Genomic DNA, 13,260 nt, shown 5'->3' with positions numbered 1-13,260 from the left:
CGGTTGATGTTTTGCATCGTGGCACGTGCAAGAGAAGATGAACTTTGTGACACAACATGTGGGTAGGAAAAGAGGTCTTTGGTGGGTCGGCAAGTGCGTGAGATTAGAAAGGTTTAATAGGTAAGATAGTACAATGTTGCCAATTATTGAGTATTAGTCATGTCGACTGCATTAGGGCCTGAGGAAGCACCTAAATCAATGTTAAAGCTGAAATTTGCCTGAAGACTATAATTGAACTGAATAAAAATTATTCAAAATTAAATGAGAATTATTATTATTATTTTTTATAACGTAGGTATGTCTTCAAACAAGGACGAAGATATAATAACTTAATAGTGGATGCTGAACGCTGAAACCATATAACTAGAGATTGTGGTTCGATCTGAGAAGATCCATTGGATAGACTAAAGTTTTGAATTTTTTTACAATTAAGTTGAATATATTTTTTGTTGTTTGATTCTCTTTCAAGGCTCGAAATTATCTTCAAACAGTAAGATTCTGTCTTGGTAGCTTAACTATAGCAACAAAACAAATTATTCGTTTGAGTGCCATAACCTTCGTTGACTCAGTAGATTTGATTTTGTGGCTCTTTTTGGCGATATTATCCCACATCCCCCCTCAGTTACTTTTTGTTGATAATCTCATCATCATATTATCGCTAATATTTCATCTGTCACTACAATTAAATGATGTAGTAAGGATATCTAAGGCTTGATTTTGATGACACCTCGCAGCTGGCCATAGAGCTAAATGTGGTTAGCTTGAGATGTGTTGTGCAACTTCACGTCGTTACTGTGTTGTCAGTGCGGCTCGATTTGATCCAAGTGTGTAAGGTCGTCGACGTGGCTTCTTGGCTAGAGAGAATCGGTGTTAGGTCGGGTCGGGATGTCATATGTTGAGCCGATCCGAGATAGAGTTGGGGTTACTTTTCCTTCCTCGTTAGGCTCCTGCACATAGGTCGAAATCGGGAGGGGAAATCTCGACTCAACCACTCTCGAGCTTAAGTTAGTATGATGGTGATGGAGTGAATTTGAGTGTCCAAGATCTAACCTCTTGCATTGACCAGGAGGTCGACTTTTATACTCGCAGTCGAGGGCCGACCATACGTGGTTTGTTAATGGTTGTTGACACCTTGGGCGATTGACCCGTACACTCCGCATAATGTTGATCGACTTGTATGACTCTATGCCACATGGTGCTGCTTCGTACTGTGTGGTGTTATCGTGTACAACCTCAAGTGTGCGCGACATGGTCGGTTGTCTCATACGAGTCTGTGCTAGCGGCACGGGTGCAGATGATTATCTCGTACGAGTCCAAAGTGTTACATTTGCTTGTGCACATCATATCAACTCCGGAACGATTAACTATGATTTTAGGGGAGATGCCAGAATATACTCATTATTGATTACAATCTATCGATCGTGAGTTGTACATACATGTCATACGTTTTAATTTTTTGAGCGAATTAATTTTTTTTTTTGAAAAATATTTTTTATTTTTAAAATGTTTAATAATATATTATTACATAAATATATATAATATTCTTGACTTGATAATCAGTCGCCTATCATTTTTTTCTTACCTTTCACTCTCTATTTTTTTTCTCCCTTTTGGTCGATGCCATAGAGTGAATCGATTGTCTTAAAAAGAATCGTTTAAAATTTTCTTAATAATTTTTTTACACAGTAGCATTAAGGTGAAAATATAAGATTTTAGAATTCGTTCAAAATTAGTTACTTTTCAGAATCAAATTACCAGTCTACCGATCCGATTAGATTTCTCCAAGAAAAGTCGTCCAACAACTCTATGACAAACGATGGAGCCATGCAAGAAGTCCGTACACGAATTAAGAGAAATAACACAGAGTCGATGAGCGATGACAAGAGGTGAGCACATCATGTGGATGGTCCGTTGACATCCCAAAGGAGTCTGCACCACAACCTCCCCAAGTAGCGCCCGCGCCCCCTCGCCATTTCCGGACTGAGCCGATGCACCTTTTGTAGCTCCGTCTCGCCAGGAAGACGGATGGAATCCCTCGCATTCGCAACTCGCAGTAGGAACAGCCCGGCGGCGCTCGATCAATTCCCGATCTGCAAGAGGACGACGAGGGCGAGGGCGAGGGCGACGCAACAGCGAAGGTCCTCCTCCTCGCCATTCAACTACAGAACCCCAACCCTGGTCCGTCGTTATCGGCGCCCCAATTCCTTTGCTCACTCCTCCTCGTTGATCTTCAGCAAAAGCCCATTACTCTACCCGCCCTCCGGACCCCGGATCCTCCGTCCTCTATGCTGTAGCGTGCACGGCACCGCCGATCATGGTGTCCGTAGCCACAGTTACCATAGTCACCATGGCCACAGCCACAGCCACGACCACGACCACGACCACGACCATCACCACCACCATGGGCATGGTCATAGTCATGGCCATGGAGAAGATGGGCTTCCGAACGAAGCTCAGATGGCTGTCCTCCGCTTCGCAAAGGCTGTAGGGTGGGCAGACCTGGCGGATCTCCTCCGGGAGCACCTGCAGCTGTGCTGCTGCTCCATGGTGTTGCTCCTCCTTGCTGCTGCCTGCCACTGTTTACTGCCTGGTCGAGCGGGCAAACCATTGCAGAATGCCCTTATCGCAGTCGCTTTCCCTCTCGTTGGGGTAATTCCATAACTTATAGATGTTACCTATTCTTTCTCCTCTCTTCCCCCTTCTCTCTCTCTTCCAAGAAAAGGATTGCCAAGCCTTTTAATACTTGTTGTTGAGCGTTCCTTTTGGATGAACTTGTATCAGTTGAGACACGTTTGGTAGAATTAGAGATTCCGAATAGCAATAACTGAGAGATCCGTAAACGCATGAAAAAAGTCTCCTCTAACAATAACAGAAAAAAATAACTAAGCTAATCTTACTGCAAGTGAATTGTAAACATAAAGAAGATTGAATTATAGTTAAATTGTCTGAGATTCAGTTTCAAACTTTTTAGAGAACCTGGAATTCTAGTTTGTAGATAGGAGATTAACCTTGTCGAGGTTTAACCTCATACAATCAGTGAGTAACCCTCCAGTGTCTAATCTTGCAATGAACCTGGCCGAAGGGTTTACGACAATTTTTTTATTTAGGAAGTAAATTTTTTATTTTTTATTTGGCCAAAGGTAAGTGGCAAAGGTGGGATTCGGACCCAGACCTTGCGATAAACTATCAAAACCTTTATCAGCTAAAATAGCTGATATATTTAGGAAGTAAATGCTCATTCTAATATAAGCCATCATTCTATTGGAACAGAAATCAAGATAACACTTTTGGAAATAATAGATAATGTATTGAGGGCTTTAGATCCTTCACTCAAATCTTTTTTTCCCATGGAAATATTGATTATGATTTAGTTTGGGGAATTCAGGTTGACCCATTGGATGGCAAAAAGGAGGACATAATGGTCCTTTAAAATCCTACATACATGCTCACAATTCATTTATAACTTTAGAAGGATATTTATGATATCTTGTGACTTTAAAAGGATATCAAATATATTCTTAATGTTTAGATAGGTAAATCTGACAAGACAGTAAACGTCTATTCTCCCAAAAGTTCTGTTCTATAAAGAGCACATAGTCTTCTTTTGCTTGATCATCGGGTGTAGTTTTTGACTTAATTTGTTAAATCTAAGTTGTAAGTGGTGTTCTGCTCTTAGTTATGACACTCATCTTAATTTATAAGCTTGTAGTTTTAGCTTAGGGTTAAAAATGGAAATAATACTTGAGAAATGAAAATCATATGGTTTTATCATTTATGAGGCTAGAGGGCTGCAACAATGAACAACCGATAAATTAGCATGGAGGAGCTAAAGGAGAAAATTGGAGCCACTATTCAAGTTGAGGATTTGAGTGAGTTTGCCATCGGTACATTATATAATTGGTCCCAAGAAATGGTGAATGTTTTGCAGGCTCATGTTTTTAAGGTTTTGAAACATGAAATGGTTTCATATGTACTGTCAGAATGCATAAAGTTAATATAGGCTTGGTACAGTTTGAGATGTGTACAAAAAGGTGAAAAATGAAAGAAAAAACTGGAGGATGAAGGAAAAGAAAATCTCTCCTTCTACGTAGGGAATGAGTATGAGCTAGAATCTCCTTCTCCCATTAATAAAGAAACTTGGCATACTGCTGTTACGGAGGCCTGATGGAGTTTTCTTGGTTCAATTATCGTCTCAGCATGATATGTGCAGTCTAGTATGATAATAAATGGAAATGGTACTTTATTATTTAGGACTTAAACTCACATGCTTGTTGTACAACCTTCTTGACATTACAATTGAAATATGCTTGTTTTATAATTTGATTGGAATATGTACTATATGATTTATTTTCTACGTGCTCAAATAATATTTTAAAGCTGAAATGCCTTGCTCGTGGTAACTTCTACAATATGTACATAGGAAGTCTACTTTTTCACTAGAAACTTTTTATTCTCACCATCAAGGTCTCGGATAGCACATTGATGCCAATTGTGAGAATCTATCAGACTGACATGATATCGAGGTAACGACTGCTATGTCGACTTGTATCACTTGGTAGTTCTGTAGTTCAAAAAAAAAGAAGCCCATGTTTGGTGCTTTGTCAGATCTGTAAGATAAGATGGATTGATAGGGTCCAACCTGTATTTAAAGTCATTCACCATAGTTCATAAGATCAGTATTGTGAACAAGATCAGCCAAGAAAATAACTCAAAAAACAAAATAATAAAATAATAAAATATAGAAATAAAATATATTTTATGGAAATACAAAGATTATGTGCCAAAAACTCTCTCACCCTCGTTATGCATTACAGCTAATGATGAAAAATACTAAAAATTAATACATTAAAAGATACAAAACTGAAATGTAAAAAAAAAAGAAGATAACAAAATTTTTCGAAATTAATTAATTTAAGATATCTATGATGTTTTTATCACAAAATCAATATTTTATGGAGATACTATTATAGAACATGATTATTGTATATATGTCGTTTTAAATTCCAAAGCTCAGTGATGGTCAAGGACTCAAGGTTAGGATAATTCAGACAAGGAATCAATATTTTATTTGAAGAAAGTGTTCACAAGATCAATTTTAAGTCTCGTAATATTTCCCGTTTGATAGTATCAATAGAAATGACTACTCTTTCTCTCTTTTCCTCTCTCTATATTCCTTGGACAATGATCACTACAATAGTGGTGTTAGACACCAGATGCGATATTTTAAGCAATAACATATGTCATATGCAATAGTGGCAACATTTCCTCTTTTATCTTACTCTTATAATCATATGTTTCTTTTTTGTCTTTTCTCCATCTTAACTTGCCTCTTCTTTTCCTCCTTTTGCTCCTTCCCTCTTTTTGTTAGGCTTTAAATTGGTTAGAATTGGTTAAAATCATTTAACTTTGATCGAAATTGATTAATTCTAGTAGATGTCGATGGTTTTCTGATTGTGAGGATGAAAAATCTGAAAAATTGTTGGTTTGTACAATACTGATACTGATCAGGTGTATCATGTGAAAACTAGCTGATACCACCTAGCATGATTCTCACAATTGCTCGCTTCTAGTACATTTTGCTAAGTTGAAATTATAGCCATTTACATTTTGGTAAATTGTTACGCACATGATAAGTGAATTCTCCAAGTAAATCTTCTCATTGCTCTCACATGAGATCCATTTTTTAAAGTTATAATGCACACTATCTGGAATTTCAAAATTATTGGCCAATAATGTCTAGCACTAGCATAGTTATAGAGTTCATGGTTTGAGCTGAGAAGTTTATCTGGTAATATCATGCAAGTTTTATGTTCAAGTGGGTCATTATCTGCTTTATATTTTGCTGATAAAATTTAATTTCGAAAAATAAATCCAGCATAAACCAACCTTGTACTTGACTTACCTACTTGTTGTGTCTGTGGTGCATTATTTTGCTAATATGTTGTATTTTCTTTTATCGACACTTTAAATTTAAGTTGTCATAATTTTTTTATTGTTGTGGGCATGTCTTGGGTCACTTGTATTCTACTTTTTAGGTTTCGGCTGCACTTGATGCTATTGTGATCATTGCTTCTGGAAAAGTGAATATCCACGTGCTCATGGCCCTTGCAGCCTTTGCTTCAGTATTCATGGGGAACTCGTTAGAAGGTGGCCTGCTTCTTGCAATGTTTAACCTGGCTCACATTGGTAATACTTGATTCAATTTTTTGGCTCTTATATTTTAAATGTTTATGGAAGCATCTCAAGGTTATACTGAGTTTGAATTTTGAATGCACAATCTTGTTTGCAGCCGAAGAGTATTTTACCAGCCAATCAATGATTGATGTCAAGGAACTCAAAGACAACTTTCCAGATTATGCACTATTGTTAGATGTAAATGGTGATGAACCTCCTCAATTCTCAAAATTGGATTATGCAAAAGTTCCAGTTTGTGATCTTGAAGTGGGTTCATATATACTGGTCAGGGCCGGTGAGGTTTGTGCCAAATATTTGATAACTTTTGTTTGTAAATTTGGATGATTTTTGAGATTTTATGATACTCCTTTCATGATGATGATAATTTACTTTCAAGTCTTTGTGAATATTTTCCCCCAAAGAAGTTTTCATGTATGTTTGCCATAGTGTATTTTGTGCATGGTATTTTTCTTGTGTAGGTATTGACACTTTGTTGATCCCATCATGTAAAGTTGTTAATACACTCTCTACTATGCCTGTTGTCAAGTTGATGCCTGGCATGCTGCTTTGAAAACCGTTTAGTTTGAAACTAACATGTTGTTCGCAGTTATCCTGGAAATGTGAACCAAACACTTAGAAAACAGTTTGTACAGGCTTTGGTAACCTATTAGTCCAGAGTGACACTGATATACTAGGTGGTATATCAGCCTATACTATCCAATATCGAATAAAATAATAAAAAAGTTAAAAACTATAAGTGAATGCAATATACTAGTATCAATCAAGGTTTGTAATCTCATGCTGGACCAACCCTTACCAGTTCCAGGCTGGACCGGTATATACTGCTAGTACTGACATTCAGTACAATGGTATGGACCAACACTCTGTCAGGGGAGGGAGAGGAGGGGAGGATGTTAGGACAGAGAGGAGGGGGAATGAGGAGGAAGAGGAAGAGGAAGAGACAAAGGAGGAGGAGAGGGTGAAATATTAGAGAAGAGGCGGTGGGCTTGGAAGAGAAGGGGAAGTCATGGCCCCGAACATTATTATTATTTTTGTTTTTAATGCATCGAACTGGACCGCCCGAAATGGAAATGGTCCATTCACCAGTTCCTACGTGAAATCGAAGTCTATGCCTCTATGGTATCAATACTGGTTTTTCATAGTCGATTTTGCTTAAGTCATGTGGCATCCTAAGCTACACCTACTAGCTATCGAGCTAGCCTACTTTCAACCTCTAGTAGTGCTGTAGAAATTGCAAGAGAGGATTAAGTTAGTTAATTAGTAAATGTGCAGTCAAACTGTGGTCATCACACAACCAAGGCACTTGAAGCCAGGACTGCAAAAGCAAACAAAGGCATCTGAGATTTATTAGGCTACCAAGTGCTTATGCGAGCTTGAATGGTCACGCTAGGGGTGTCTAAAGGCTAGTCCATGCACAATAAACACCCATGCACTTGTGACGAATGACAAGCGGGCTCGATGCATGTGATGAACTATCCCATAGGTACTATGTGGGACAGCTCTCGTCCCTTGTGCCATTGGAGGGGTACAAGTGGGCTGATGCATCTATTAAAACCTTGATGTCAGCTACAAAATGTAGTACTCAACAGTGGACAACCAACTCGATCGCATATGCAACTTTGTGTCAGTGAAGCCTCATGTTTTTAGCATGGAAAGCATTTAAAATCATCCAACCTTGTTTACTGAAGCATTACTGCTTCCTCATTTTTGGCTCTATAAATAATTTTAAAGGCTTTGAAGCTGTTTACATTTGTTGGGGTTTGTTTTCCTATGTGTACATATGTCGAGTGGAGTTTGATATGAATGCACTTTTCATTTTCAAGAAAGTAGGTAAAACTAATTCGTGTCAGAAGGGGGCTTTTAGTGAGCCCTGCTATATATTCATGTAGTGGCCTTGTAACTCTCTTCTTTTCTAGTTTAGTGAGAAAAAGAAACATTTCAAGGTTGGACCTCCATGGCATTCTTTTGAGTTTTGACATCAAGTGAGCACAAACCTGAAGGTTGGTACATGTATTAATTTGTGCGGCATGATGTTAATTACCTTGCTTATGGTTGGACCAATACAATCTTGTTCGCTGCCCTTTTTTGGTGGTGATTTGGTAATCGATCAAGTTCAGAATGTTATTTGTTGCCAATCCTCCTTTTCATTGTATGGAGAATCTTGAATATGCTAACAATAGATAAATTGCTAATTGTGGAGGCTGGCTCTTTTTGCTCTCTTTGGGAAACTTGTAACCTAGGGCTTTTACCTTCCAAGTAGTTTTTTTGGTTAATTGGAAAATATTCTGGACTTCCAGTCTCCTAAACTTGCCTTGCTTATGGGTTGTTGTTAAAGTTGACTGTCATAGTGTCAATTATGATATATTATCAATTTTTTAGGCAATAATTTGTCAAATCACATATGGACTCTTTTTAATGGAGTTGTGCTTACAGACACATTTTTTCTCATGAAAGGGCTTTTTAATAATGATCATCAATGCCCTTCTCTGGTCATGTTGATATCTTATCCCTTTCTTCCCTGACTTCTTTTTTGATCCTTCTCCTTAAGTCTTGTTGCCAGCAGTAGAGAGTCTTCTGCATTCACCTGCTGCAGATTTGCCTGTTTGGTGGCTTTATTTATTTGTTTATTAATTCCTTCTTTTCTTCTTCTAGTCCTCTTCTTTTCCAAGTAAAATTTGATAATAGTCACTGCCTCACTATCATAGAGTATGATCTATCGAAATCCTTGTGAGGTGAGTTGGGGACCTTAAAAGAGTCAATAGGATGAGTCATCTTAGGTTTTTGTTGTGTTGACTTGAAGCATCATTAGGTCCTATGTAAAGCACCTGTCAAGAATCCAGATTGCAACCTGACTTGGTTTGGACATCCTGGAAGGCAGGAAGCACAATCCTGTAGATTGTTACATTCATTGATTAAAATGGAGTTAAGTGCCCTTGCTTTTGGTTGAACCATACTCATAATATATATATTTTTTGTAGCCCGTCTTCTGCCATACTGTCTCAAGGTGCGTCTCCACTAGTCCACTGTCTATTCTGTTGCAAATTATTGTTTAAAGAATTACTTTAATCACTTTATATCTGATTAATTCTGCATACAACGTTGCAAATAATACTTGGCCTAGTGGCATGCAGATGCTATTCTGCTTGTTCTTTCCATAAACAGTCTCAAAATTGAAAACACAGCACTTATGATCTTTGTGACTTCTCTTGTTCTGTCTTTGTCTGTTCCTAGAGTGGTTTTAATATGTGAGATGTGTGATGTTATGCTTCTTGTTTCTCTAAAGGATCACTTGATATCCTCAGTGCTTATTTACTTAGGATTGACAGAGTGATGCCTTTCTTAGGCCGTTCCGGTAGATGGAGAAGTTTTTCAAGGGGCATCAACGATTACTATTGAACATTTAACCGGTGAAACCAAGCCGCTAGAAAGAGGAGTTGGAGATGCAATTCCTGGTGGTGCACGGAACTTGGAAGGAATGATGGTTGTAAAGGTTTGATTGAACCTCATTGGAACTTTTTCCATCATTTAAGATCATCTTAAACTTTTAAATGTTCATGAATGTCTTCCAGAACTATGCTGTGTGCCTTTCAATTTTACATGGACTCTTATGTTTATCACAACAAAAAACAACCAATAAAACCTTAACTCTCAACACTATTTACAAACTAAATAGGTAGAATCGATTGCTTGGTTACTAGGAACATCCACCACTTTCACATCAACTGAAAACTTGAGTCTTACAATTTTTATATTCATTGAATTTTCTGAAATGAACTTCTTACTAAAGATCTTACATTCCTTGCAATCCAAATATGATATGTTATGCAATGGCACCAATCCATAGCTCCTTCAAGATATGGAGTATATTTTTGCCTCTACAACTACAAAATAATCAAACTTCTTGATGAAGGATGTTTCTTGATATGAGATTTTAATAAAATACATCAAGTTTCTGATCAATTAAATAGTGAAGCATAAATGATTAGCTGATTCTGCATTTCTGTTACAAAAAACACAACTAATTTTATGCAAAACTTTTTTGATTAATCTATCTTGACTTAGGAGTCTTCCTTGGATTGCTGACTAAAGAGTGAAGGCATATCTCAGCAATCTTTTTTAAATGAACCAATTTTATATCATTGATCTGGAATATTTTGTTCTTTTGTATCATCCATGCTTTCCTGATGCTAATTGTTTTTGTAATATTAGGCAACTGTCTTTCTGCACAATTTGAATTCCAAATTTAATTCTAGTGATTTCCAACCAAATAATCTGTCTTTGGGCAACTGAAATGGCTATCTTGCATTAATGACAAAATCTGCTCCCTTTGCCTTCTAATAAACATCTGATTCAACTGGAGTACACCACTTGATTTTAAAACACCTCTTGCAAGTCAATGATCATACCATATCGATCTTCTTTCCAAACAATGCCTTATTGTACTTGATATGGTATGCTCAATGCAGCTGCTTGTCTGATTGAAAGGTCTAGGAGACTAGGATAATATTCATTTATGGTACATGTCTTATAAAATCATGTTTGACAAGTATCTTGATTATACATAACAGTGATTTAAAAAGCACTAGGTGTCAAGGTCCAAAAATGCCTGAGGCGCTAGGCTCTCGTCCAGGCGCTCGCCCGAGCGAAGCGAGGCGCTAAAATATAAAAATATAAAATATAATTAATAAATATAATTATTTAAAAATTTAAATAACAATATGCTATTAAATTAAGAAAATCTAAGATACAAAATCACAATAATATATTATTAATCTATTAACAGTATTGAAAATTAATCATTTCAAATATACTTAATAATATTAACAGTATATAATATACGTATATTGTTAAACGGAAGTGTAAAGGGGTGCTGAGCCTGTTGACTGAGAAAAGAGGAAGCGGCAGCGGCGAGCGACGACAGTGGCAACGTTTGCGAGCGGCGAGCAGCGGCAGCGGGAGCAGGAGTGGGAGCTGGAGTAGGAGTGGCGAGTAGCGGGAGGCGCGAGCGGCGACAGCGTTTGCAAGCAGCGACAGCGGCGAGCAGCGGCATCGGGAGCGGCAGCGGCGAGGGTTAGGGTTCGGTTGTCACTTATATCAGTTTTAGTTGGTTCGATTGAACCAACTAACCATCGGAGACCGAACCAGGACCGAACCAGACCTAAAATCCTGGTTCGATCGCCTTGGTTAACCCAGGTGCTCGCCTGAAGCGTCTAGTGCTTGGGCTTGGGTGAGCGCCCAGGCGGCGCCTGTTTGAAGCGCGCCGCCTGGGAGATTAGCGAGGCGCTCGGGCCTCACCTCGCCTCACCCGAGCGCCTACGCAAGCGCCCAAGCGTCTTTTTAAATCGTTGATACATATCATTTAGGACAACATACTGTATTATGGTATAATATCTAGATAAAGAAAAAAATATATAAAGGCTCAATGAGTAAAGTTGATAATTGTGATAATTGTTAACATGTTTCATACATATATCAAGCATCCAAGTCTTTGAAACCTCACCATCTAAGCCTAAATGATATCAAGTCTTCCAAGGGCTAGATGATTTATTGGTATAACATATTTCTTGTACTAGTCCAGTGTTTATAATATTGGTAGACCAAATCTTATACTGATGCTGCATGTGGTCAAAGCCAGTAGATCTACACATGGAACTAGAAAGATTTGTGATTGGTTGAGCCTAAAAGGTCAGAGATCAATTATGTATGCTAGTCAGATTGACCTATATCGGATCCATACCATGCTAAACCCATATCAATTGATATAATAGTGGATTTACTTTGGTACACATATACCATCAATACGAGTCATTTTTGTCCTAGTATGTAGTTTACATACTGACCAACAATGATTTAAATTTTAGTTTAATATTGGTTCTGGGATTGTATGGAACTATTATAGTACTGCCTGGTATTATTCAATGATCAACAAACCGGGCAGTCTCGGACATGGTTTGAGCAATCCACTTGTGAAACAATTAATTGGCTCTATATTTTTAATTTTTTATCCTAATAAAAATCCCTAAAAACACTAGTTGCCCTTCTCCCACCCTGCACCTCCCTCTTCTTGTACTGTGGTATATTTCGGTTTACCATTTATTAGTATGCCAAAATGGATTGGACTCATATCGGTCCAACTATCGACCACACATGGGTTTGATACCCAAAATATAAAATCTTGGTACCATTGAATAAACTAGTATAGTTATAAGTCATGAGCATTGTGCTTGTATTGAGCTATATGTTTAAATATCTGGATTGGTAAGTACTAGTCCGTATTGGCTGGCATGGTCGAGATTTGAAACTTTGCTGACCAGTATAGATTGGTACATCAATCCAAGGCAAGATGATTATTTCTATCTTTGCTGGTGGGATTTTCATATATTTATTCCTTTTAAAAGTTTGAAATCAACTATATAGTATATAGTATATACCTTTACAAGAATAGTTGGATTAATGTTAGAAAATGCATTCTATGCCATTCGGTATTCATATGTAGTCATATGATTGCATTTTATAGTGATTATGCGGGCTCAACACGCAGCCAGCCACATATGTGGATAGTTGCATATATGGTCCATATACCACAAGTCCACAACTGCTTTTTAGAATAGTGAGTTGGATTTCATGATATGTACCCTCAGGTACTTGTATCAAAGTTCAATTATGTCAAGTTTTTAAATAAATCTTAAAATTACACTTCTCAATGGAAACACACTTTTTCATTCTTCTAATTGGTGAACAATCTGCAGGGGATTTATCTTGTCTTTTTTCTAGGATGCAGAATGTTAGTCACCTCAAGTGCACTTCTGGTCTGCATTATATCTTTTGTAAACTATGGCCCACCAAAAGGCTTTCTAAAGCATCTAAATTACTCCTTTTCGCTTGCCACTGTATATACTCAGCTTGCTTATAGCATAAGCAATGTTTGGTACCCTAAAGCATGGATCGTAATTTTGGTCATACCATTTAGTACAGATTGGCATTCGATGGCTGACCAATACACGGACCAGACAACTTCATCTACTGCAATCCTAGACCCAACCAGGTTTAATTGGTTCTATTGAT

The 13,260-nt window shown here is 37.7% G+C and overlaps 1 protein-coding gene across 1 annotated transcript in view; it reads left to right on the top strand.

The window, feature by feature from the left end:
• The first annotated feature begins 1,886 nt into the window (after positions 1-1,886).
• The window catches only part of LOC135623121 (probable cadmium/zinc-transporting ATPase HMA1, chloroplastic), a 35,940-nt gene continuing 24,566 nt past the window's right edge, over positions 1,887-13,260 (top strand). The window contains exons 1-4 of the mRNA XM_065125684.1: positions 1,887-2,649; positions 6,036-6,186; positions 6,290-6,474; positions 9,539-9,685. Coding sequence (XP_064981756.1) covers positions 2,026-2,649; positions 6,036-6,186; positions 6,290-6,474; positions 9,539-9,685 — 1,107 coding nt within the window. The 5' untranslated portion in view covers positions 1,887-2,025. The remainder of the gene's footprint in view (positions 2,650-6,035; positions 6,187-6,289; positions 6,475-9,538; positions 9,686-13,260) is intronic.

The sequence above is a fragment of the Musa acuminata genome, chromosome BXJ2-9 (genome assembly GCF_036884655.1).
Source record: "Musa acuminata AAA Group cultivar baxijiao chromosome BXJ2-9, Cavendish_Baxijiao_AAA, whole genome shotgun sequence".
Taxonomy (NCBI): Eukaryota; Viridiplantae; Streptophyta; class Magnoliopsida; order Zingiberales; family Musaceae; genus Musa; species Musa acuminata.
Note: the sequence above shows the minus strand (reverse complement) of the source record. Positions and strands in the feature narration are given on the sequence as shown.